The sequence below is a fragment of the Canis lupus genome, chromosome 5 (assembly GCF_003254725.2).
Source record: "Canis lupus dingo isolate Sandy chromosome 5, ASM325472v2, whole genome shotgun sequence".
Taxonomy (NCBI): Eukaryota; Metazoa; Chordata; class Mammalia; order Carnivora; family Canidae; genus Canis; species Canis lupus.
Genome location: NC_064247.1, coordinates 48,049,088 through 48,076,802, shown reverse-complemented (window position 1 = coordinate 48,076,802; position 27,715 = coordinate 48,049,088). Strand labels below are relative to the sequence as shown.

At 39.7% G+C, this 27,715-nt stretch overlaps 1 protein-coding gene across 9 annotated transcripts in view; it reads left to right on the top strand.

The window, feature by feature from the left end:
- Positions 1–27,715, top strand: part of PATJ (PATJ crumbs cell polarity complex component) — a 355,573-nt gene that overhangs the window by 301,713 nt on the left and 26,145 nt on the right. For all 9 annotated transcript variants that reach the window (XM_049110354.1, XM_049110355.1, XM_025427867.3 and 6 more), the window contains 8 exons: positions 6,891–6,974; positions 12,758–12,951; positions 15,764–15,911; positions 17,007–17,093; positions 20,931–21,045; positions 21,798–21,835; positions 26,486–26,608; positions 27,347–27,451. In XM_049110354.1, the coding sequence (XP_048966311.1) occupies positions 6,891–6,974; positions 12,758–12,951; positions 15,764–15,911; positions 17,007–17,093; positions 20,931–21,045; positions 21,798–21,835; positions 26,486–26,608; positions 27,347–27,451 (894 nt within the window). The remainder of the gene's footprint in view (positions 1–6,890; positions 6,975–12,757; positions 12,952–15,763; positions 15,912–17,006; positions 17,094–20,930; positions 21,046–21,797; positions 21,836–26,485; positions 26,609–27,346; positions 27,452–27,715) is intronic.

Genomic DNA, 27,715 nt, shown 5'->3' with positions numbered 1-27,715 from the left:
TTTCTCAATCCTGGGTCCTTCTTCCACAACATACCCCCCCACACACACTTTTTTTCCAAATCATATTCTAATTGAAATATAATAGGGAAGCTTGGTTTTTGGTTGGTCCACTTGTTTTTTCCAAAGAATTTGGCCACAAGGGGTTTGGGACAGAAAAGCATCATGTTTTAAAGACATTCATCACTCTACTTACATAAGTTTAGTCTGGAGCCTATCAACTTTGTTCAAAGTGAGATATTCTTTCGCAGTTTTAACCCACACTTTTCTTTTTAAACTCTCTAACTACAGTAGACATCACAAATCAGTAACTTAATACATCTACATGTGTTTTTCGGCATAGAGGGGAAGGTCGTTTTGATTTGCACAGCACCGAGCACTTTACTACCCTGCTATATTATCACCCCTCGCTGGTTTGGCCTTCCTGCTGAGAAAGTCGTCTACTGTATAGAAGACACGTCTGTATCATTTCTGAACAGCAACAGCCACAGAGGGGAACTCTATTAAAAGATGTTTAAAAGGAGCATTACTCCTCTAAGACTACAGATCTGAACCATGGTTTCTTCCAGATGGAAAACAATGCCCATTTTATACACAATCTTTTTAATCCTTCTTTGGTCCTCATGGGTCTTTCTTATTAGGAGGGATTTTTCCCATAAAGCAGGGAAATAAGACATAAAACTCTTTGGGGACTGCTGGTAATATGTTTTCCCCCTAAATGTGAAATTTAATGTGAAATTTTTCTGTAGTTAAAGTGTCCCTTAGGATTTTTTTTTTTTTTTCAGGAGAATGGGGATGGGGGCTTTTATGAGTATGGCAAAGATTGGGTTTAATTCTAGAGTGATCCAAATTAAAGAACTGCCTACAAGCAGTAAAATTAAGCTGTATATACATGGTCCTTTATAGTAATACCTAGGACATAATGCTTTATCAAAATTTGGTTCTGAAATGCTTGTTGAAACAATCCACTGGATATCTAGAAATGTAATCTATAAAATCTCATTCTGTGGAGAGAGTTCACCTAGGCAAGGGTGCTTATTGCTATTCGTCAGTCCACAGAAGACCCGTTACTTTTTCTAACACATGGCTTCTTTAAGGGTTCTGGGCCTGTGGTAACCATAATACAATTGCCTTTTGCTGAATGACTGGTATGTTGATGAGTTGCTTTATCTACTTGTTGGCAGCTTGAACAATAAAGAAAATGGTGGCAGATGGGCTGAAGTGTCTGATGACTTTGACCATAAGGGTCCATTACTGCGTGTTGTAAAATTCTTGACCAGCAATGCAGAGTTTAAATCCCCCTGGAGGAGTTTGTGATTTTTGTGGGGCTCAGTGATAAAGTCCCACATCCTTGACTTTTGAAATTGTTCTTTGAGGGGTGCCTGGTTGGCTCAGTCAGTCAATTAAGCATCTGACTCTTGATTTCAGCTCAGGTTGTGATCTCAGGGTGTGAGATTGAGCCCCTCGTTGAGCTTGGCACTCAGCACATAATCTGCTTGAGATTCTCGCTCTCCCTCTACCCTTCTGCCTCCCTCTGCCCTTCCTCCTCCTTCAAAAAATTGCTCTTTGAGCTAAAGCATCCTCTAGAAATTCACATGGATTTAATATCCATGTGTGACGGGCATTTTGATTGAATATCACTAATATTTTGCCATTAGAAGCTTGATTGGGATTTTTAAAAACAGAGAAGCTTGGTTGGATTAGGTTAAGATTATGACGTACCCTGCCAGCCTCCTCTCTCTGTACCATTTTGATGCCTTTTTCAATCTCCAACCAATTTCTTGATAATCATTTAGCAAACATTTACTCATTGCCTACTCTGGGCTCAGCACTAGGATACAAGGAGGAATTGGAAGGTTGCACTGAGGCTAGGGTGTCATACAGGACCTCAATCCATGAAGAAGCTCTTGTGATACTGTGATAAGTTCAATAATACTAAGAAATACAGCAGTAACCACAGGAAGGTTGATCAACCTTTCCAAGGGGAGAGAGAGAAACTTTTGTAGAAGAGGTGGCACTTGCCTGGCTCAAGTACAAGTTCATGAAACAAAAGAGGTAGCAGATGAAAGAGACCATGACCTTCAAGCCTTTGGTGACTTTGTACTTTCCAAATATAGATATATAGACCACCTCCATAAAAATACACAAGAAGCTTAATATTTTTCATTTCTTTTTTTTTAAAGATTTTTTTTAATTTTATTTATTTATTCATAGAGATGCAGAGAGAGAGAGAGAGAGAGAGAGAGAGGAAGAGACACAGGCAGAGGGAGAAGCAGGCTCCATGCAGGGAGCCTGACGTGGGACTCGATCCAGGGTCTCCAGGATCACGCCCTGGGCTGCAGGCGGCGCTAAACCACTGCGCCACCAGGGCTGCCCATATTTTTCATTTCTAATTAGGGATATATGGTGACTGAAGGACAGTGTTCCAGAGAATCTTTTCAGTGTATGCTATTTTGAGTCTAGTACCCTCTATGTATATTATTTCTATTAAAAAATACTTACTGTTTTAAGAATGGAGACATTAAGACAGCGGTGCCTTAAATAATATGTTAAATTTACTAGCCAGCTACTTCTTCCTGTGTGTCTGGTTAAACCTGTTTCAGACAGAAACTGATGAGAGAGAAGTTTTTAAGCAGAAGACTTTTCCTACGTATCTGAAATCCACCTGACCCCCTCTGATTAGGAATAACCTAGTATTTGAGAGATTCTCACTGATAAAATTCTTCCCTGGCATCAGAGTTGGCCAGTCACAAATGAGTCATCTAGAGTCATTTAGAGTAGTAGTCATTTAGAGAAAAATTGTTGGTCTTGTCTCAGGGAGTAAATAAACAGATCATCTTACTTAAATTTCTCTTGTCCCAGTGAAAATCACAACTACCAAGAGGAGGGACGCCTGAATGGCTCAGCGGTTGAGCATCTGCCTTCAGCTCAGTGCATGATCCCGGGTTCTGGGATCGAGTCCTGCATCGGGCTCCCTGAATGGAGCCTTCTCCCTCTGCCTGTGTCTCTGCTGCTCTCTGTGTCTCTCATGAATAAATAAATTAAATATTAAAAAAAAAAAAACTACCAAGAGGAAATTAGTTTCTGATTGTATGTCAGTCTTGGTCATCTATAAATGATTCTTAAGTCTGCCATTAATTAGGAATTAATATGTTTTTGGACTGAACAACTTTTTATTTTAAACTCAATGCATCCCTTGTATATAATTTTCTTTTATAGCTGTTTCTGTAGGAAAAAAAATCATTCAGTGAATAATATGGATATGCAGAAAGAGGATGGAAAAAAATGAAAGGAAGGAAGGAAAGAGACAAGAATAACAAACAGAATTAAGAGAGAGACTCTGTGTTGGACTGGGGAGACTCGTGCTCTCTGTAGCACAAACCCCGAACCAGGTACCAGCACTAGCAAGTGAGGTCCATAGATCATCACCGCACCTCATTAAGCCAAAGGCTTCAATTTTCACTTCCACAGTTGTCTTTTTGTTCACTCTCTATAAAATGATCAGCTTATGCCCTTAAGGTTTTTGCTGTGGAGTTGAGGAGACAATAATTCAACAGAATTGATGCCATATGGAAAATCCCAAGTTAGCTTTTATACAAGTGCAAAATAAAATATTCAAAACAGATGAGATGCTTGCAGTAGTGGTAGGAACACAGGCTTTGGTGTTAAACAGTCCCAAGTTGGAATTTGATCTTTCCTACTTAGAAGCTGCAAAGATCTGGTCAAGGCTGAATGCTTCTGAGCCTCCATATCCCCAATTGTAAAGGAGACTAATAATACTGCACTTGCTTCCTTGTTATGAGGATTGAATGGCATGGATGGGAAGCGTGCAGCAGCTTTGGCACAGAGGTATTAAATAAATGAGATGTTCTCACTTCCTTACTATGTGCTGGCATTGTACATAAAGCTTTATGTGTAGATAATATTGTTAAAACCATATAAACATGAGGAAGCTAAGGCCTGTGGAGTCTTCCCAAGGCCCATGGCCAGAAGTAGCAGGGCCAGGATTTGGACTAAGAAATCTGACTCCAGAGACTTAGCTCATAATCATTTGTCTCCACAGCCTCTCTTCAGTGTAAGCCAGCAACCCACCCACAGGGAAATGATTAATACACTGCTTCTGGAATAGATGTGTTTTAGAAGAAGTCATTGGTACTGTTAGACAGAGTCACTGAGGTATTCTAGGGTGAAGGAATGTTATTTAAATATGCAGAGATAGGAGTGGGAGAGAAGGCACTCAGAACTGTGCCAACAAGCAGTTTTGCTGGAATAGCTCAAAATCATTAACATTTAAGAGGATATACAATGAAGAGATAAGAATATATGTATAATCAACTCCAAATTTTTTATTTAAAACCATAAAGGGCATTCTTTCATTAAGGACCCATTATTTCATCTAATCACAATTGTTTCAAAGCAGAAAGAAATAAAATTTTAATACTGCCCTATCAAATAGATGCCTAAAATATCTCAATGCAGTATCTTTTTTTTATTATTCTGTCCTGCTTTATGAACCATGTAAGTTTTGAAAAATAAATCCATTTTTCTTTTCAATTCACCAGCCCACATTTCTAATTTAGCTGTCGGCCCTCACCTCTTGCACCCCTAGTTAATGCAGCTGTCAGAGCCATAACTTCACAACCCACTTTCAGCACACAGGGCACATGGTAAGAAATGTAACTTTTTTCTATTGGTAGGTCAGAGTATCTCATGTTTTCTTGTATTTTCACTGATAACTTTAAGAGATATTAACAGCAGTAGTCAAGGGAAGAAATAGGGAGTTTCTCACACAGACTCACGGACCAAAAACAGATCATCAGCCATAAGTTTGACATTTGAGAGACAGTATATTTCTTTAATGTATAAGAGTTCACTGAACACCCAGAAAGTATTGAAGAGTTTTGGATTCAGGCTACCTTTACGAAATAAAAACTCCATTGGGTCTTTTTCTTCCTTTTAAGCATAAACAAAGAGAAATTTCCCATTTGACTCTTGTATTGTTGCAAGATTAAAGTTATTTATGCTAAGTTTAACTCTGTAAAAACTATGTATAGTAAGAGTTCAGTCTGATTCTCCTAGTCCAGTGAAGATGGGGCATTTGGCCTCCAGACATGGAAAGCCAGCATGACATGGAGTGTTACCAGGAGCTTGCATTAGTTTCTCCTTTGCACTTCTTTCATAAAAGTGGCCCTTGGCGTCATCTTGGCAGTGTTGTTGGGATCACCTGAAGCCACTGACCCAGCATGTTTCCACAAAACCGTTTCCCTGAAACAGTTCAGAGAAACCAACTATTGGCAGTGTAGATGCTCCCTGGATCTGAAAATTTCATAAATCAGAGTTAAAACAAAGAGTGGTCTAAAATCTGTTGGTGACACAGAATCCACAATGAAAACTGGATTAAGGAATTTTTCCTGTCTCCTGAGAGCTACCTCTCTAAATGAAAGTATTTAATATTATAAAGATATTTGGAATCCAGTTGGTTACCTGGTTGTAGAACCTCTTAATATTCTTGTGTATTGCTTTTCAGTGCCAGTCAGTCTGATAAACAAACAAACAAACAAAAACCAATGACTTCTGGTTCAGTTTTCAGCTCCATAAAAATCCCCTACTTATGGAGTCCCTGGGTGGCTCATTTGGTTAAGAGTCAAGACTCTTGATTTCAACTCAGACAATGATCTCAGGATTGTGAGATCAAGCCCTGCTCAGACTCTGTGCTCAGCAGAGAGTCTGCTTGAGATTCTCTTTCCCTCTCCCTGTGCCCCTCTCACTCATAAGCTCTTTTTCTCTGTCTCTCTCTAAAATAAATAATCTTTTTAGAAAAAAAACCCTATTTGCTCAACATGAAGCAGAAGTTATGTGATCATATTCAATTGAAATTTTTTAAAGATTTTATTTATTCATGAGAGACAGAGAGAGAGAGAGGCAGAGACACAGGCAGAGGGAGAAGCAGGCTCCCCACAGGGAGTCCAATGCGGGACTCGATCCCAGACCCCAGGATCATGCCCTGAGCCAAAAGCAGATGCTCAACCGCTGAGCCACCAGGCATCCCAGCCACCCAGGCATCCCCCAAATGAATATTTTAAAAATAGTCTCACGAAAATACATATACATGTAAATACTTGGGTGTATAGATGTAAACTGTAAGGTTATTAATTTGAAAAGATAGGAATCTTTTAAATTCATTATCCATAAAAAAATAAATAAATAAATAAAATAAAATAAAAATAAAAAATAAATTCATTATCCATGATACACTTTCCCCAGCCTAAGTTTACCTACCTTAGGTATTGTCCTGATTTTACAGCCCAGAATGCTACATTCAGGAGTTAATTTGCCCAAAATTATACAACAGCAGGTCAGAATTTGAACCCACAACTGTCTTATACTTAGGTTCATGAACACGCTTTCCCCTTCTCCATGCTTCATCCTCCAGGATCATTTCATTCCACTTCAGTTCTTTTCTTTCATTGCCCAAGTAATGAGGCCTGACAGACCTCCTGCATCAGGCCACACAGCTATGCCAAATCCTTGAATACTAATAAATACCTGAAACCATGTTTCAAAATATACCATAAAATGTAAATAAGAATGACACACAGTTCACCTCAAGTTCACACACAGCAGCAATGTACAGGCTAACAGTAAAACACATGGGGGAAGTTTAACTTGAAATATTAGGCAAAGCCAGTCCTAAAAGAATGAAATAATAAACCTAGGAAAAATTAATTATACCTCTGAATATATCATAACTGTGTAGTTTGTTTATCTTTAGGTCAAATAAAGTATGACATTATTAGTGTATAGCAAATTATGGGTTGCTGCCTATGGTTTGGTTGTTTGTGTAAGGAAGCATTTATGGTTGTTGAAAATTAATAAGAATTTGTTTTTTATAGGATGCTATAGTTATACATGAAGTCTACGAAGAAGGAGCAGCAGCCAGAGATGGAAGACTTTGGGCTGGCGACCAGATATTAGAGGTATAGGACTATGAATTTTATTTAATACCAGCAAATACAGGGGCGGCTGGGTGGCTCAGTTGCTTAAGTGTCAGACTTTTGGTTTTGACTCAGGTCATGATCTCAGGGTTGTGAGGTCCAGCCCACGTTGGGCTCCCCACTGAGTATGAAGCCTGTTTCTACTTACGATTCTTTTTCTGCCCCTCCCCGCTCTTGAAAAATTTTAAAAATTTAAAGACCTAATATAAATAAATAAATCTATCTCTAGAAAAAAATACTAGCAAATACAATTCCTTTACTGATCTTGAGGCACAAAGTCCATTTACTCAACTGCCTTGTCACTCAACTATATCCTCACTTCTCTCCCATTTAGCAAATATTGTATCTTAACTTTTTTCTTTTTTTAATGTGCATTGAATAACTGTCATCAGAATCATGGCAGATTATCCATCTAAATCTGTGAAAACTTTAATTAAAGGGAAAAGTATAACCTATCTAGTTTTATATTCTTAATATCGAATGAGAGTGTATGGTATTGCAATTTGGGCTTTTTGCCTCTCCATTATACCTGTCTAAATTCTCTCCTAAAAACACAGACCTATAGACACATATGCATAAACATGCACACCTGATGATTTAAAGACTTTAACTGCAGTTTCAAGTATTGTCTTCTTACTTGCAATAAATCTTTAAGTACAGCAGAGGTCCGTGCCTTTCCTCTTTTGTTTTCTAGTTGATGAAAATGTAGAGTCTTCTTTTAGGTGGTACATGGTACTTATTAATAAGTTGAAATGTTTAGCCCACATCTTTTAAATGTACTCTCAATTAGCAAAGGCGTTAAGGCTTTTTTAAAAAATGCCGAGGCAGGCAGTGTTTGAACTAGGGAACGGATGAGTGGCAGGTCAATGCCAGGCATTCTGGTAGGTGGAACGAAAGAGCTTTTTGATGGTGTGAAACCTTTAGGCAACATTTATTTCTTTCATTGGATGAATTTAATTGAATAGTTAACATTTTATGGTGGGCATGTGCATTTTTGCTGTGCAACTTTAATATAGCACGTTATGAATGACATCATAGAATTTTATTTTCCCTTTGGTGGTTCCAGTCTGCCTCCCAAGATGAAACCACAGATATAATTAAGGGCAGAAAATATAGGCAAGAAGGAGTTAAAGGAGAGGCCAGGCTCATTGCAAATTAAATTCAGGGTTTCTCTGCAGACTTTTACTGTGCTTCATCATTGGATTAGGACATATTCCCAGTACATTCATTAAAACACAAGTGTATGAGGTTAGAAAAATAAGCAAGGCCTCTCTGGGAATTCACTTGACCACTTTAGCATACAACACTGTTTTTTAGTGGTCAGAAGTTTTGAGGGGTTTTTTTTCCTCCCTGGGTTAATTAACTGCTGTTATCATAATCGGCTTTGTAAAATAAATAGATTGAATATTCAAAAGTAGAGATACATACATGCCTAGATACTTATGTGATCTGTAAGTCCACAAATTATTCTGTAATGGTCACTTGAAACTAAATCTAATATGTGCATTTTCTTGATTCCGGTGATGGTTGCATAGGTTTAAATCACATAAACTCACAGTATAAATTGTACACTTCAAATATAATTTATTTCAGAACAGTCATATCTCAATAAAAAAACTTCTTAAAACTGTATCTATTTGTATTGGATAGACCTCAGCTATAGCTCCTCTCTTCCATAAACTGTATTCATGAACAGGTTAACAACAGGTTAACATGAAAAAAGCAACAGGTTAACATGAAAAAAGCAATTAAGTGGAAGGAGAGCTTTGAAAACTCAAAACATTTCCTGGCGTCCAGCTGAATTATATTACCCAGTATGGAGGGATGGTCTATACTTCTTATTAAAGATGACCAGGACATAATGGAACATTATGTATCAACTAAAAAGTTATCTTTTTTATTTGTCAGGACAGGCTGTTCTTTTATGCCATGCAGTCATCTAGTCCACAAGAGCATATGATGTGTTTAGTTAAGAAATAGCTGTTTGGTCAGGTAACATGTTTCCTTTCTTTAGGGCCCACATTTGGACTTGCTCTAGTTGTGGTGGATGTGTATAGATACATAATGATGCATAATCAGCCTGTGGCCTGCAGGTTTGCCTTAAGAAGACAGGCCAGCTTCTGTAGTATATTTAAAGATCATGAAACCAGAGAATTCTACTCAGTGCATTTCAGACAATGGCCTTTCTGCTCATGAGAGTCCTCTGCATTGGCAGCTGGCCTCTTTCATGGTTTTAAATCTATCCTCATATTAAAATTAGGACAAGCCATGGGGCATCTGGCTGGCTCAGTCAGTAGAATCCACGACTCTTGATCTTGGGTCTATGGGCTCAAGCCCCACATTGAGTGTAGAGATTACTTTTTAAAAGTTGGAACAAGCTGGATTTTGCTTACAAAGATATAGTCCAATAATTTTTTTTAGCAAGGCAAGATTTAGGATTCTATAATTAGCATGGACTATCTTCTTTGTAATTCTGTTTTTTAGGGTTTGTTTTTTTTTAAGATTTTATTTATTTATTCATGAGAGACACAGAAAGAGAGGGGGAGACACAGGCAGAGGGAGGAGCAGGCTCCCTGCAGGGAGCCCCATGTGGGACTCGATCCCAAGACCCTGGGATCACAACCTGAGCCAAAGGCAGATGCTCAACCACTGAGCCACCCAGGTGCCCCAACTGATTCTGTTTTTAAAGTCAGTCCCTCAGGGCACCTGGGGGGCTCAGTTGGTTAAGTGTCAGACTCTTGATTTAGGTTCAGGTCATGATCTCAGGATTGTGGGATCAAGTCCCACATTGAGCTCCACACTGGGCATGGTACCTGCTTATGATTCTCCCTCTCCTTCTACCCCACTACCCCATGTGCATGCACCTTCGCTCTTTCTGAATTTTTTTCTAAAAAAAAACCCGAACAAAGTCCCTCATCTAACCCTACCCCTACCTCCATTATCCTCTTTGATTTTTGTGCAAGGTGGGAGCAGAAAGAGTAGAGGGCGAATGCCTGGTTTTCCCTGTGGAATAAAATAGCGAGGAATTGCTGCCTAGTTTGGTTATTCTTTCCTTTAGAAGTAATGGTTCGCCCACTTCCTTGTCCTACCCAAGATGTCTGATGCACTCCCATTGACAACTGGAGCCTCCTATGGTGGTTTTTCTCAAATAGGAAGCCCTGCTATTACCACCCCTACAATCAATGCTCTAAATAATGCATCTAGTGCTTCTGTAAGGCACTTAAGGTAATACATCACTCCACAATATTCAAGCCACAAGCGATATTTCTCTTATGATTACCGGTGCATTTAGTGGTGCCTTTTGATAAGCAGAGGAGGAAATGAAAACTAGGAACTTGGAGCAGATCACTTGGATTTGAGCAGGCATCTTAATGCTGGAATTTAGGATAAATTGCTTTTATAATATTAGTTTCATGACAGTGCTTTTTATTGAAAGTATAATTGTTAGGGCCTTTCAAAAGGTATTTTAGAGGCTTAAGAGAATTCACCTTCAATCCATGGAAGTAACTGTGTTGCAGTTGAGTAACAGAAGTGGTCTTGTGTGCCATCTATTGGAATAGGGGGAAATAATCAGCTCAGCCCACATTTTCTAGAGACTCTGTTTTCCCCTTTGTTCTGTGGATTTACCTCACAAACAATGAGAATGCAGTGTGGGCCTGAATTAGCAGTGGATGCTGGCCCTGACGGAAAAACCATCGTGACCCGGGTTACTTCAATCCCTTGTAAATTATCAACTCCTAATTTACACTGAGCTTAACTACGGGGGCCAAGTCCTGTGCCGAATGCATTAGAGGGTTTATTTCACTTAATCCTCACAACACTAAGTAGATATTGCCTCCGATTCATAGAGGACACAGTTGAAGCTTAGCCTAAGTAACGAACATGAGGTTTCACAGGGTAAGTTAGAATCAGCAGTCAAACTGAAGTCCGTCTATATCCAAAACCCATACTTAACTACTGCTTTTTTATTTTTTTATTTTTTTAAGTAAGTTCTACATTGTGGGGCTTGAACTCACAACCCTGAGATCAAGGTCACATGTTCTACCAACTGAGCCAGCCAGGCACCTCTTAACCACTGTCAAGCTGGGTGTAGTTAATTTAAGTGAGAACACAAACCCAAGATAGGCCAGAAAAGAAAAAAAACAGTTTGAAAATTGAGCTTTTAAAATATTTTTTCTGGCTCACAGAATTAACTTTAAATAATAGCTCACATCATACCTTCTCCAAGGACTCAGTTGTTTTCTTCTCCCTTCTCTGTAACCATCCTTTAGGCCACAAATCATTAGTATTTGGAATGTTAGAGTTGGGAAAGCCTGAGACCAACCCCTGTACTGATGAAGGAATAGAGGACCAGAGATGAGCCTGAAGTGCCAGGACAGGCAGGGATGGACTAGAACATGGAATGGAACCAGCATCTTGAGGGACTCTTCCATTCCGCCATCTTCTCTGGCCATGACCTGGGCCTTTTCTCTTTGACTCTTTTCCTAGCTGTGACCTCAAGGGAGTGATCCATGACTCTCTTCCTTTGAGTCCTTGGCCATTCTGCCCCTCAGTTTCTCCCTTGTGTCAAATCCACTCATCCACAACAGTACTGGACTTTTTCTCTGTGGCAAGGGTCTCCAGGAACTCGTTCTAAGAGTAAGTTGAGACAAAATGGTATAGGGAGGGATCCCTGGGTGGCGCAGTGGTTTGGCGCCTGCCTTTGGCCCAGGGTGCGATCCTGGAGACCCGGGATCAAATCCCACGTCGGGCTCCCGGTGCATGGAGCCTGCTTCTCCCTCTGCCTGTGTCTCTGCCTCTCACTCTCTCTCTCTCTGTGTGACTATCATAAATAAATAAAAATTAAAAAAAAAAAAAAAGAATGGTATAGGGACTAAAGGTGGGAAGATAGTCTGAATTCAAATCATCCTCCATCTGCTTGTTGTGTAACCTTGGTCAAGTCTCTTAGCCTCTCCATGCCTTACTTTCCTCATCTGTAACATGGTAATGGTACCTATTTCGGAGAGTTAGTATAAGGATTTAATGAGTAAATCTTTTAAAGGGCTAATACACAAGCACTACACAAACGTTTGTTAAGTAAACAAATATGTTGGCTATGATCTCCATTTAGCAGACAAGGAGACGGAGGCTTATAAGAAGTTATACAACTTGTCCAAATTCATATGATTTGCCAGAAGCAGAGCCATGTATTTACTCAGTACTGTTTCCAGGATAGTTTGCTTCTAATTCATAGTCCCATTTGTGCTTACTCAGATCCAGGTTCAGAAGAATATAATTCAAGGGGGTTTTTGACACTATTGAAAATACTGGTCTCTCATTTCCTTCCAACTTATTCTAAAGTTGTTGTGACATTTGCAATTAAGAGTGAGGATGTCAGATTCAATAAGCAAACTGAGTCTTAAAATGCTGACCAAATACTAACGTTTATTTCTCTTTTGACCTCAATTAAATGAGCCAGTCCACCCCTTCCACCCCTCCCACTCCCTCTTGCCCTCCCTCCCTAACCATGTTGATCCCATGGTAAAGTTCACAGCTATGCAAAATTGCATTATTATATGCACTAAGCTTTTGGGGGGTTGGGGGAGAATAAGGGTTAACTCCCTTATGTGAATCAACTACTACTACTAGTAATCACTACATGTATGCCTCAGAAGCCCTGGAAATTTCTAGAGGTTTTTCACTGGTTGGATTAAGGGGCCTAGCAGACAGAGCAGGCATAGAGGCCTCTGCTGCCAGCAGCCCATCTCGGATGTCCATTGTTCCAGGTTAATGGGATTGACCTGAGGAGCGCCAGCCACGAAGAAGCCATCACAGCCCTGAGGCAGACCCCCCAGAAGGTGCGACTGGTGGTATATAGAGATGAGGCACACTACAGGGATGAGGAGAACTTGGAGATTTTCCCAGTGGATCTGCAGAAAAAGGCTGGCCGAGGGCTGGGTCTGAGCATCGTTGGGAAACGGTAAGGAAATATGTGCAAGTTAGGACAGGTTGGCCTGTCCTTCTGGAGCCCTAGGGAGCCTACAAACACTGAAAGAAAAAGTCTTGTGTAAACTAATGATATGGTTTCTAAAACTAACCTACTTATAAACATTAGAGTGACACAGGTCACATTTCTGAGCAAGATCTTAACCAGAAAAAGTGTGTCATATGAAGATAGAGCTCAAAGCCCAGGCAATTTGTCCCCATATAGAAGAAGAACAGAGTCAAAAGAGTTTTCTCACCTTGGGGTCCCTTAGGTCTGCACCTTGCAGGGGTGAATTAAAGCAACCATACCCGAGAAACAGCTAATATCAAGAGATAGATTTATTCAGTTTTGAGTTAAGAAAATTGCTCTGCCATGGAGTACCATGTTAATTTCATGTGATGTTAACTACAACTAATTGGTGAATTCCAAAAATCAGCTGAATAGGTTTAGTTGAGAGACAAATGTAAATTTTTCATGACAGTAGTTTTCATTAAGAAAGGTGTCCCCAAAAGAATAACTTGTGACAAAAATGTAGGTAGATCCTATTGGCTCGACTTTTCTTTTGAAGTCTGTGCTGTTTTACCCATATGATAGGCATTACAGAATAATAGTAGTAGATTAGAGAAGTAAGTAATGTTTTGAAACTGCAATTCCAGCTTCCATGGTTCACTGGTTTTAGATATTTAGAGTCTATTTATTCCAACAGGGCTACAAGATTTCCAGATGACACCTCAATATGGCCTTAAGTGGTTATCAGCCATCTTCTTAGGAAGAATTGAAGTTGGTTTTTTATATGTCACGTCCTATGACCTCACAGACCTCTGATGGCTAGCCTAGTGCTTTATCCCAGCAGTCCAAGCTGTTATTAAAATAAAAATACTGGAGACAGTTTTTGAGAGCACTGATTTTGTGCCAAGTACTGTGCTATCATGATCTCATTCTGCACCATGAAATCATCACTCTGAAAATGCATTATAAATCAAAATAGCTGGGGATCCCTGGGTGGCTCAGTGGTTCAGCGCCTGCCTTTGGCCCAGGGCGTGATCCTGAAGTCCCGGGATCAAGTCCCACGTCGGGCGCCCGGCATGGAGCCTGCTTCTCCCTCTGCCTGTGTCTCTGCCTTTCTTTCTCTCTAAGTCTATCATGAATAAATAAATAAAATCTTTAAAAAAATAAAATTAAGAAATAAACCAAAAAAAGCTGAGTCTCCTATTTCTAACTAAACTCAATGCACACCTGGGTTCAGAGTACCTGAGAGAGCCCATGTTGAAGTTTGCTCACTTGTTGTGACCCGTTGCCTGGGGAGACTGCTTAGGGTAATGATTTTTACTTTATTGTCTCGTACTGGATTGATAAAACAATCTTCATACAAGACTAGCATTTCAGGTGGAGTTTGTAATTTTTTTTTAATTTTTATTCATTTATGATAGTCACACAGAGAGAGAGGCAGAGACACAGGCAGAGGGAGAAGCAGGCTCCATGCACCGGGAGCCCGATGTGGGACTCGATCCCGGGTCTCCAGGATCGCGCCCTGGGCCAAAGGCAGGCGCTAAACCGCCACGCCACCCAGGGATCCCCAGATGGAGTTTGTAAGGAACATTCACATTCCTTAGCCCAGAAAGTTCCCTTGTAAAGGGTCAAGTGTATAAGCCCTCACAATTCATAATTTGACTTAGCAATTCCATGAATGAAAGTGTGTTCTGATGGTGTGTTTGTCAATATGTTATCCGTTGCACATTGTTTGCAATAGCTAGTGAATGACAATAACCTATACATATTTTTTATCAATAGTTTACTCCTCATGAAATTAAGGAACATCTGTAGAATTGTAGACAGCCCTAAAAAAACAACAAGGAAGCCCCAAGTACTCATAAAAAACCAATTGCCAAGGTGTTCCAAGTGAAAAAGATAAAAATGAAACTAGAGGAAAAAACTCTGAAGGAGAGTATGTGCATATACATCTATCTATTCACACACATATGTGCTATACGTACATGCATTTGGTGATGTGTACACAGAATCTCTCTCGAAGGTACACAAGAAAAAGGTAACATTGGTTACCTCTGGAAAAGGAATTTGGGGTCTGGGGAACAGAGGTGAGAAGGAGACTTTTCAACATCTTTCTCTACTTTTTAAACTCTTGAAGTTTGGGACACCTAGGTGGCTCAGCAGTTGAGAGTCTGTCTTTGGCTCAGGTCGTGATCCTGGAGTCCCAGGGTTGGTCCCACTTCGGGCTCCCTGCATGGAGCCTACTTCTCCCTCTGCCTGTGTCTCTGCCTCTCTCTCTCTCTCTCTTTCTGTGTGTGTGTGTGTGTGTGTCTCATGAATAAGTAAAAAAAAATCTTAAAAGTAAAATAAACTCTTGAATTTTGAGATATTTATTTACTCCTCAAATAAATATAATTAAAACAATAATAAAGACAGGAAAAGGGAGAGTGAGAAAATAGAAATAGATCAGATGCTAATAATTGAGCTGATCTATAAGGAAATAACTTGTACATTTTAAGAGTACTTTACTTTTTAAGTGAATTTCATTTCATTCACTGAGATTATCCTCTTGCAGAAATGATGCCCTTGAGCCAATAAAAATGAATATTACAGTAGGCAGCATAAATAGGTATAAACTATTTAAAGGGCAAGCATTCTGAGGCTTATCATTTTGGAAGTTAGTGGATATTATTGGATGAGATGGCTTTGCAGGACCCTTCTTTAGGTTTTAGTGAAACTTTACAGAATGTCAGTAATCTCATATTTACTAAAGTGATACTAAATTGTGCCATTACCCCCTGCTTTATGGTATTCACAGAAATGGAAGTGGAGTGTTTATTTCTGACATCGTGAAAGGAGGAGCTGCAGACCTTGATAGGAGATTGATTCAGGGAGATCAGATCTTATCTGTGAATGGGGAAGACATGAGAAATGCTTCACAGGAGACAGTGGCCACTGTCCTCAAGGTGAGTCCCTAGGCTGCTGTCTGCCTGGCTGATATAACTGACATCCAGAGGGAACCATTCTAATTGAGCTTGGTTATAAAATGGGTTAGACATGTGCTAACTCTAGTTTTAATTGGAGGTCTAATCTCTGATAATTTTATACCATCATAACTATCGTTACAAGAAAGCCACTATGTTGACTAACAGGATTGAAGAGAAACCTCTTTGGAGATTTCTAAGCTAGTTTTTATGCTTGGGAGAATCCAAGTACCCACAATTATCCTCTAAATGCATTAGATGGGTAAGTTCACCTGGAATCACAAGATTCATCTTTTTCTCTCTAAATCTGTATTTTCATGAATTTACCAAATCCAGCTTTTATTGCTTGAGGGACCATCAAAGATTATCTAGACCAGTTCCTCTGTTTCACAAATGAAGTTTGAAAAAGTAGAGCAGCATGTCCAAAATGAGAAGGATTTGACTGAGTGGGTTTCCCACCATCCAAGCTGTTTCTCACTGAAGTTGTAGAGAAACTAGGTTCAGAATTAACCTTCCAAGTATCTCTGCTACGTGGACCCTACCTCCCTTGGAGGAAACTGATTAATAAAAATTCTGGTAAATTTCCATTCAACTATAACCAGCTGCATCTTAAAGTGTTTCACAAATAGCTCTGGAAACTTTTGCAAAGACAAATAAACTTTGCTTATTTTAAAATCCTGATTTCCTAGTATAGTCAACTGTCACTTATGACTTAATGAGAGAATTTGTTATTTGTAGATTATCTCTATGCTTGATTTTTCTGTCTTCTGTTCACCACTTTTTCTTAATTATATCACTGCTCATGAATACTTTCATCAGAGGGAGAAGGAAGAGGTGAATTGAAATGTAATACTTTTACCATGTTTAAAGAAGTCATGAAGTCATGAGATGAATACCATTGAATTAATTAATTTTTTTTATTTTGTGTGATTTTTTTTTTTTTGATTACTGAATTACTTTTTTCCCTCTTGCTTTCATTGCCCATTTACAATTCTTGGTGCAGAGATGAGTGGAAGCTCTGCCATGGTAATTTAGAATACAAATACTGTTTTTCACGTCTTTTCTTATCTTCCCAAGTGTGCACAGGGGCTGGTTCAACTAGAGATTGGAAGACTCCGAGCTGGTTCCTGGACCTCCTCGAGGAAGACCTCACAGAACAGTCAGGTTGTTGATGGCTTCCTGTCAGACTGACTCACTCACCTATCCCCACTGGGAGAGAGTCCTCTGTTTCATAAATGATTGGAAATAATATGTACAACACCAAGTTCAGTGCATTTTCAGGTGTTTGAAATAAAAATGAAAGGCAGGATGGAAATTTGTTAATATTCGTTAATCCCTAGATTTTTCTCTCCTTTAGTGCCTGCCAGTGTTTCCTTAGAACCACTTTTCTCGTCCACTAGTAGTTCTATACCGTCTATGCATGCATGTACACAGCTGTGTTTATTTAAAAAAAAAAAAAAAAGAAAAGAAGCAACATCTGGTGGCAATTTGACCCTCATTAGCACAACATTGTTCTATTCATTCAATTAAATATTGCTATAAAGTTAACTTGTGAATAGCCACTCACACATGCTGAGGGCAATTAATGGCATATTCCTAAGAGAACAAGTGTGGGGGGTTCTCCTCTGAGAGGGAGGCCTTAATGGGTGATATTTTGTGGATTAGCAAACATCTTACGTTTATTTGCAAGGCTGATGTAAGTGCCACTTTTTTTTTAACAAAGTATATTTCAAAGTTTTGGGGTTTTTTTGTTTTGTTTTGTTTTCATTATAATGGCTAACAAAATCAAGATGGTAGACTGTATGTTTAGTCCCAGTTGGTACATATGAAGCTGTAGAAATTTACATGTGACCTCCATCTCCTTTGTGGGTTATAGATGAGCCTTTGTTGTGAAGTTAAAAGCATGAGTTTTGGTCCCCTCCCTGGTTGCCTTAGACTTAAAGCCTCTCCTACGCCTTTGTTCGAAGTCCTTCTGAGGTTGGGGTTAGCACACAGGTGCTTCTGGAATGCTATGAATGGCCTCTTTGCTTCACTGGTAGTAGAAAATAGGTAAAGAAAAATACTGTGGTTCAGCTAGGATTACAGACAAGCTGTCTTGTCTTAGAGAATCTTAAATGCAGTGAAACTCAAAACATCATGTTAAGTTTAGACTGTTTTTTCTCTTTCATTTCTGGCCTACCCAATGAGCAGCAAATATCTTGTGTACCAGGCACAGTGTTGGCAGTGGGACTCCAGGAGCAAATGGTTGATAGTGATTCTGAGCAGACTTGTATCAACAGTGGGAACTTCAGGTGCAAAATAGTTGTCTCAGCTTCTTCCTTAGAGGAAGGATTGAGTGATTTCACTAAAGCCTTGTAGTACACAGAATTCACACTGAATAATACTGAGGATAAGATTTTTCTTCCTTGGAAAATATGGGAGGGTGCCACAGAGGAAGCTCCATTGCATCTCACTGCAAAAGGAGTTTGATCCATTGAAAAGAGGGAGAAGCTATCCCAGACAGATTGAATAGCATATGCAAAAACACAAAGGGATACAAAGAATTCCAGAATGTGTTTTAAGAAAAGTTTGAACTGAAAGATGAAGTAGTAAGTAGAACTAGGTTTCTGTCCTTGAGGAACATGTATAAGAATGTCTTAGTGATTATTAAAATTCACACTCAGGTTAAATACAGAGCTAACAAATTTAGAAGCTCTATTATTAAATGTCAATAAAACCATCATCACCATTCAGCTAATATATAAATGAGAGCTGTCCTGTTTTGGAAATGTAAGACAAAGTATCTAATACTTTTATCTAACACTTGCACAGAATTTTTACCTTAGGGTGTAGAAGTTGTTTTTTGTTTTGTTTTGTTTTTAAGATTTTATTTATTTATTCATGAGAGACACAGAGAGAGAGAGTGAGACAGAGACACAGGCAGAGGGAGAAGCAGGCTCCATGCAGGGAGCCCGACATGGGACTCGATTCCGGGTCTCCAGGATCACACCCTGGGCTGAAGGCAGGCGCTAAACCGCTGAGCCACCAGGGCTGCCCCCGGTGTAGAAGTTTAATTCAATTTGAAGAAAAACAGTAAATATGTTTTATCCTTACTTCATCCTTAAAATTTTAGCTGAGATGATATGAGAATCCACCATGATATTTGGCTAATTGAAAGAAGGCTTATAGCTAACTATGAAAAGTAAATGTCCTCCATCATCATGAGCTGAAGACCAGCCTATGACCTGACCAGAGAAACAGAAGATCCCATTCCCAAACATTTCTACCTTCAGACCCTCTAAGGGCACAGATTTCTTTACTGGAAATTATAAGATGGGAAGATAAATGTTTTCTTATGAGGGCCAAGGAGAATTATAATTTGTTGACTTGGCCTAGACAATGTGGGTTCATTAAGAGAGATCTTCTATTCTTGGGGCCACTGACCATCTTTTTTTTTTTTTTTTAATGTCTTTTCCCATCAACCAAAAAAGAGTATCTTTACTCCACAGAGGAAAGTGTGTAATGGAAAAGCACTTGAGAAGTCTTTTCCTCAGATAACTGAGGGAACACTGCCAGGCACAGTTCATATTTATAAAGGCTGTGGCAAACACTGTTCTAAGATTTTTCAGGGAAAAGTTATAATATGCTCTACTTCCTCAATTCTGAATATTTATTATAGCACTATTGATTTAAGTCATATTCTTTCAGGAAAAATATAAAAATACTCCTTTAAATATATATATCCAGGGATGCCTGGGTGGCTCAACGGTTGGGCGCCTGTCTTCAACTCTGGGCGTAATCCCGCAGTCTCAGGATCGAGTCCCACATCCGGCTCCCTGAATGGAGCCTGCTTCTCCCTCTGCCTATGTCTCTGCCTCTCTCTGTATCCCTCATGAATAAATAAATAAAAGATTTAAAAAATAAATATATATATGTATATGTACATATATCCATTGTGAAAGTTATGATGTCTCTAACTTACTTTGAAATGAATTTTTAAAAATTGATGAATAGATGAATGAATATGTGATAAAGGAAATCCAGCAAAATATTGATTGTGGAATGTAGGTGGTATGCATATGAAAGTCTTCTGCATAATTCACCTTTTCTGTTTGTTTGAATATTTTCATATTTAAGGAATTAAAATAGTAAACAACTTGCTTCAAAGAACTAAGGAAATGGATCAAATTATAATTTATCAGATTATAATCGTGATCTTAGGTTTAGTCCAAAATTTTAAGGCAATTAGACATAACCTCGATACTTGGTAGAAAACATTCTTTATTCATTACTGGTTACTTTTTTTTTTTTTTTTTTTTTTTGGTTACGCTATTTTCTGCATTGGAAAGGTCTTCCACTGTGTATAGATTCTCATTGAATAGCTACTAGCTATATTGACTATATAACATAGATCCCAAATATCTATTTAAATGAATAAAAAGGACAATAATGGAAGTATAACTAATTGGACTCAGTTACCACTGATTCCAGGAAAATCTTTGAGAAAAAAAAAATTTAACCCATTCCTAAAACAGCATGTTCCCTTGACATTTGCTGCTTTCCCCTACAGCTGAGGAGAAAGCTTCTGTTAGTCAAGATTTCATTATAGTTATTTTAGCAAAACAGATCACGCAATTTGGGTAATAAGGTAATAAATGTTGACTGTAGCCCCAAATGACACAGAATGCCATTAACTGATCATATATAAACACTATGTAACAACCTAGGAAAATGTTTTTGACTTCATGTGGAGCAAGAAAAGCTTAAATTATTGCATGTTTTCTATCTTGGTGATTGAAACCATATATAAAAGCACATGTAATGGGGAAAGCAATGGAAAAATGTCAGGTGGGATTGGGTCAGAGTGGTAAGAATGTGAGTAGGGGTCATTTATGTTTTCCCTTTTAGCCTCTACAGAATTTTCTATTACATGCTTATGGCTACTTTGGTAATTAAAATACTAAGTATTTTTAAGACCATGTCAGTGTCTCAGCACAGCTGACCACCAGGTTTCCTTTCCAGGGGAGCCAGCACAGCACCCACAGCAGCTTCCATCCCTCCCTGGCTCCTGTCATCACCAGCCTGCAAAACCTGGTCGGCACAAAAAGAGCTACAGATCCTTCCCTAAAAAGTTCAGGTATTAGTTGGACATGCCTCCAGCAAAAAAAAAAAAAAAAAAAAAGAACGGAAAACAAACAAACAAAAAAACTCTGCTACCCAAATTTTTAAAAATATTAAATATTTTTTAAAAACAATCTCTTCACCTTCAATTCAGATGTGTTTAAATCTTCAAACATGTGCCCATAAGCCCCAAGCTTTATGAAAAGCCTGTTCTAAAGAAAGTAAAGCCATAGAAATTCATTTTGGGTACGTGCCTTTAACTTTATACCAATTACATGGAAAACAGGAAAGCAGAAATCTAAAGTACCTTATAAAGAAAAACCATTTCCAAAGAGAAAAATGTCAAATTACAGGTCACTTGAGGAAGGTCAAAAGTGCATATACCATTGTGGATGGGGCACAGCAAGGGGTGTCTTTAAGTCTTTCTTTGAGGAGAGTGTTGTCTTCGATTAAGGCAGGAAAATGTAACAGTGAAACCCAAGCAGCCAACCCCTCCAAGCCACTTAAGCACCATATCCTGGGCAGCTGCTGGTACCACCATCAGCTTTTGTCAGACCACATGGTTATGACATCTACCTCAAACAGAAGCCCTCTTTAAAATAGCCCCTAATCAGTGGTTGCCAGTTTGGATTTTAAGAAAGAATGTAATGCCTCTTTGTATTCTCTATTGAAAGGCCTAGAAAATGATACTGTTTTTATGGGAGAATATTAAATCTTATGTTACTTCTTAATTTTAAAAAGTTAATTGCATTGCTTCATTATTTATAGGCATGGATATGGGACCAAGGACTGTTGAGATAATCAGGGTAAGTCAATAATTTTGCTATTTTTCTGGTTTGTTATATTTGCCTAAAATGTATATTTCCTCCTCAATACAATTTGTTGGCTTGTTAGTGTGCTCTTTTAAGTTAAGTGTGCTCTGAAGGAATTAAGTAGTCTACATAGCATAAATAGACATAGGGGACCTCTGTGAATTTTTTGGTATGTCCCATCTGCTATGTTTTGTGCATGTTTAAGTTTTATAAAACAACTCCCCTCAAAATGGTATCCTATTAAACATACTCTTGTAGCTTGTCTTTTTCACTTTATTTTTTTTTAAGATTGTATTTATTTAGAGAGGGAGAGAGAGAGTGAGCGAGCATTTATGAGCATGAGGTGGGGGGTACAGAAGGAGGGAATCTCAAGCTGACTCCTGGCAGAGTATGGAGCACTATGCGGGGCCTGATCCCACCCTGAGACATAACCTGAGCCAAAAATCAAGAGTCAGAAGCTTAACTAACTGCGGCACCCAGGTGCCCCTATCTTCTTCACTTTAAAGCATGAACTTTTAGCCATGCTAGTATTTTTTGATAGCGTATAGCATGATTTTTATTGGTTGCATAGTATTCAATCATAGAAGTGTGCTGTAATTTTCATAATCAGCTTTCTCCTACTAAACAATTAGCATACTTCTCAACTTTTGTTCTTATAGCAACATCTTTGATTTTCTTTTTTGTCTATATCTTGGGTGATTTCCTCGGGACTCATTCCTAGACATGAAATTATTGAGTCCAAAGCCACACCTATTATTTAAAGGCTTTGATACATATTGCTAAATTGCCTTCCTGAAAAGATTGTGTAAGATATATTTAGGTTCTTAAAGTGGTCATATCCTGATTTTCAAACTCTTGTATGATACCTAGAATATTGGAAAGTACTTTATTTTGATCACTTTTAACCATTAAATTTGGGATTCAAGAAGTACTAATACATATATATATCTCCTTGTTATAATCATGGTTCAACTGCAGCGATATTTAGCATAACTTAGTTCTCTGGAATCAGTCATAGCTGTGTTTGAAGGCACTCTAGAATTTATTAGCTCTATGGCCTTTGACAAGTTGCTCAAGTTTTCTCATCTATAGACTGAGGATGACAACACTGACCTCACAAGGTAAATCTTTTTGTATGGATTAAATGAGATAATGCAAGTAGTATACTTGGCATAGTACTTATGCATCATAAATGTCCAGCAAGTGGCATCCATTATTATTGACTACAACTTGAAGTAAATCTGCTTTATTTGTTCCTAGTATCGTTCCATCAGTGTGGCAACCCAGGTGTTCCTATGATGGGAAAGTTAAATTTGCCAGTATCTACATAGTTAAATTACAGAAGCATTATGATGGATTTAAACAAAGCCAAGTTATTCTATAAATCTCTCCTCATTCCAAGGTTTATAAAATATCATTTCATGGGAGTGCCTGGGTGGTGCAGTTGATTGAGCATCCAACTCTTGGTTTCAACTAGGTTGTAATCTCACAGTGGTGAGATTGAGCCCCACGTCAGCCTAGGAGCTCAGCAGCAAAGTCTGCTTGAATTTCCCTCCTTCTCTCTACCCCTCCTGCTCTGGCTCACATGTGCTCTCTCTCTCTCTCTCAAATAAATGGTAAGTCTTTAAATATATATATATATATATATATATATATATATAATTTTATGTTTCCTTAGTTATTTCAGCCACTCTTTTTTACAGGCTTTTATAAATGGGCTGCTCCCAGCAACGGTATTGTCCCACACATGTTCCAAGCAGAAACCTTTGTGATGAATGAAGCGCATCTTGCCATTTTGCAGGCTTTGCTTTACTATTGATGCACTCAAAAAATATAAGCTAGACATAAATTCGTCCGAAACCAGGTATAAACTACCCATGACTGGAGAGGTCAGCTTTGCCATTCTTCTTTTATAGGCCTGACATGGCAGCATTTAAAGCATTATTATTTATTTTTAAAGATTTTTATTTATTTATTCATGAGAGACACAGACAGAGAGGCAGGTTCCATGCAGGGACCCCAATGCGGGACTCCATCCCAGGACCCCGGGATCACACTCTGGGCCAAAGGCAGGCGCTCAACTGCTGAACCACCAAGGCGTCCCTAAAAGTATCATTAATAATAAATAGTAATTCCTCACACTTATGTGACATGGGTTTTTGAAGTTCTTTCATTTATGATTTTTGTTGTCATTTTGTTCTTTTCCCATTTTCCAACTTTATGAGGTAAAACTGAAGCACACTAAGCTGTGTATATTTTTATTTTTTATTTTTTTTAAATCCTGGTTTTATTACTATTATTTATTTATTTATTTATTATAGTCACACACAGAGAGAGAGAGAGAGAGAGGCAGAGACACAGGCAGAGGGAGAAGCAGGCTCCATGCACCGGGAGCCCAACGTGGGATTCGATCCCGGGTCTCCAGGATCGTGCCCTGGGCCAAAGGCAGGCGCCAAACCACTGCGCCACCCAGGGATCCCCAGCTGTGTATATTTTTAAATAATCAGTTCAAACTTCAAAAGTCTTACTACCATATAAGTCCCTTTACCGGGATCCCTGGGTGGCGCAGCAGTTTAGCGCCTGCCTTTGGCCCAGGGCGCGATCCTGGAGACCCAGGATCGAATCCCACGTCGGGCTCCCTGCATGGAGCTTGCTTCTCCCTCCGCCTGTGTCTCTGCCTCTCTCTCTCTCTCTCTCTGTGTGACTATCATAAATAAATTAAAAATTAAAAAAGAAAATAAGTCCCTTTACCACACCCACACCACTAATATTTATGCCACGGTTGCCTATGTTGACATTTACATAAATTGAGAACCCCACCAAACGATATTGTCATTTTTTACTCCTCACTGCCCTGCATCTTTTAAAGAACTGGGAAAAAAAAAAAAAAAAAAAAGGGACATATTTTCTTTGCATACTGAGTAATTTAGGACTTTATCCCGGGACCTCGTGAACGCTCTGCCGTGTAGACTCTGAGGAGAGTCGCTGTTGGGTTCCTGAGCAGTGGCCCACATCCCAGGTGTGCCCTGTGTCAGTCTGTCCTGCACATGTGTAGCTTAGAATGAAGCCTGAGACTTCTGTGGGTTCCCTCCCAGAGATAGAGGGCTCCCCTTCTCAGGCTCCCTAGATACCAGCTTCCTTCCTTCCTTTATTCACGGGCCACCAGTGCGGCCTGAGCCTACAGAAGAGGCCAAGACCCCCCCCCCCCCCCCCCCCCCCCCCCGCCTGGCTCCTCTGGCCTGGAAGATGGGGCCAGACAGGCACTGGGGTCAGGGAGTGACTCCCTGAGCAGCCTCACCCTCAGGAAAACAGCAAGGAGGTGTCACCCCCTGCTGCTTGGTCTCCAGGTTTTTGCCTGTCCCCCAGGTTTGTTGGTTCCTTGACTTTTCAGAAGCCTCAGGTAGTTCGTTATTTCCTGTGTTTGACAAGAGTTGTCCGTTTTGCTCAGCAGGTCAGAGAGGCTACAGTTTGTGCAAATGCCACCACAATGAAACTGGAACTCCACAGTCGTTCTTTCAGTGATTTTTATTTTATTTCTTTTTTTTTTTTTTTTTTATTTATGATAGTCACACAGAGAGAGAGAGAGAGAGAGGGGCAGAGACACAGGCAGAGGGAGAAGCAGGCTCCATGCCAGGAGCCGGACGTGGGATTCGATCCCGGGTCTCCAGGATCACGCCCTGGGCCAAAGGCAGGTGCCAAACCGCTGCGCCACCCAGGGATCCCTATTTTATTTCTTTTTTTTTTTTTCCTATTTTATTTCTTTTTAAATATTTTATTTATTTATTCATGAAAGACACAAAGAGAGAGAGAGGCAGAGGGAGAAGCAGGCTCCATGCAGGAAGCCCGATGTGGGACTCGATCCCGGGACTCCAGGATCACGCCCTGGGCCAAAGGCAGATGCTCAACCGCTGAGCCACCCGGGCATCCCCTTTCAGTGATTTTTAAAGTAGTCACCCAGTGCTACCAATGTGCTCGGACGTGGACGAGGGCCAGGCCCTCTTCACCAAGGTCCCAGTGAACCAGGCTGCCTCTGCGCAGTCTTAGCGGGCGTTCCCGGGCGCGTCTCACTGCTCTCTGCAAACTCCGTTGTCATTACAGTGGGTGTCCTCTCGGATCCTTTGTTGTAATGCAGCCGTGCAGCTCTTTTACAGCCAAGTGTGTTTGTTCACACCCAGAAGAGCATGATATGTGTGGCAGTTTAATCATAAACACCATATGAGAACATACTTGCCAAGTCTGCATCAAAATTGGCCACTAAACTGAGCAGTAACATAGGGTTGTTTTGTGTTTTTTTTGTTGTTGTTTTTACTCCTACTGTTGCCTTTTATTGAGCCTCTTTTGTAGGCTAAGACTGCACTGTATCATCTCATTTAATCCTCAGACCAGCATAAAGACGGAAGCTCTAAGAGCTTAAGGAACTGCCTTAAGATACACTGCCCCCCCCCCCCCCCGGCACCACCCCCAGCTCCTTGAGTTCTAGAGCTGAAGCACAGGTCTTTCTGACTCCAAACACACTGCACTTAACTTCTCTGTTACCCTGGCCTGCTGCATCATGGAAGGATTTTGTTCAACAGCTATCCGGGAGCAATGAGGTTGTGTTTTTTTATCAAATACATGAGCACTGTGTTTTCCTTCTTTCTTTAGGAGCTCAGTGATGCCCTTGGAATCAGTATTGCCGGAGGAAAAGGAAGTCCCTTAGGAGACATCCCAATATTTATTGCCATGATTCAGGCCAGTGGTGTGGCTGCACGTACCCAGAAGCTTAAGGTAAACAAAAGGAGAATGGTGAAGTGCTAACAGCATGTGTTGGGAGACAGAGTTGCAGCCACTGGCGCTTTATTTCAAGTTGGAATTCCAACGGAGACCCTCGCTGAGGGCAAGATGCATTAGAGAAAGTTTACACCTAAAATTCATTAGGTCCCTGGGCATATAAAAATCTTATTGTTTGTATCAAAGCTTCTCGATGAAAGAAGAAATTGCAGCTCATTTGCAAAGCCTCCCATACCATTTTTAGCACTTCATTCCACCCGGAATTAATTTTCACCTTGGAGAGATTTGACCGTAGAATCGTCCTTCAACCAGAAGAATGAACGAACGTTCTTATGATTTTTTTTCCCCTCATTGCCCCTTCATCTTAACTTAGGTAGAAAAATAAAGGAGAAAACATTTGGCTTCCTCATTAGAGCTTTATTGAACAGTTAATTTGTATGCCTCACTATTACTGGTGAATGAATGTATGAATCACCACCATTGCCAAAATACAAAAGTGGCCTGCCGTGCCTTCCCATAATCAAATCTGACCCCCTTCTTGTTTCTCTGATTGGTCTGTATTTGGGGAGAGCCATAAAAATTCCTCATGCTTCTGGAACATGCACACACAGTAGAAACACAGAATCTTCACAATAGCCACAAATGGGAAATATGACTTACAAAGAATTTTAAGCATTCTTCTCAAATTTAATTTTTCTTAATGATAGTGATTTTCTACCACTTTTGTACTTCCAGGTTGGAGATCGGATTGTCAGCATTAATGGGCAACCTTTGGATGGGCTGTCTCACGCGGATGTGGTTAATCTGCTGAAGAACGCCTACGGGCGCATTATCCTGCAGGTATTGCCATCAATGGAACACGCAGCTGCTCAAGGCAGATAAGTGGCGTGCAAAAAAGATTGAGCGTCACTGGCAGTAGGCATCACCGCCCAGCAGGGTGCTTGCTGATGTGAATTATGAAGGTTGAAAGCAAGAAATTATTATTTTTATTCAGAAATTCTTTAATGCCACCCATACAGGCAGTGAGCATGATTATATGAAAGCATAACAAGGAGAGAAAAATTACTCTTTGCTTCACATGATAAATCAACAAGGCTTTTAGCT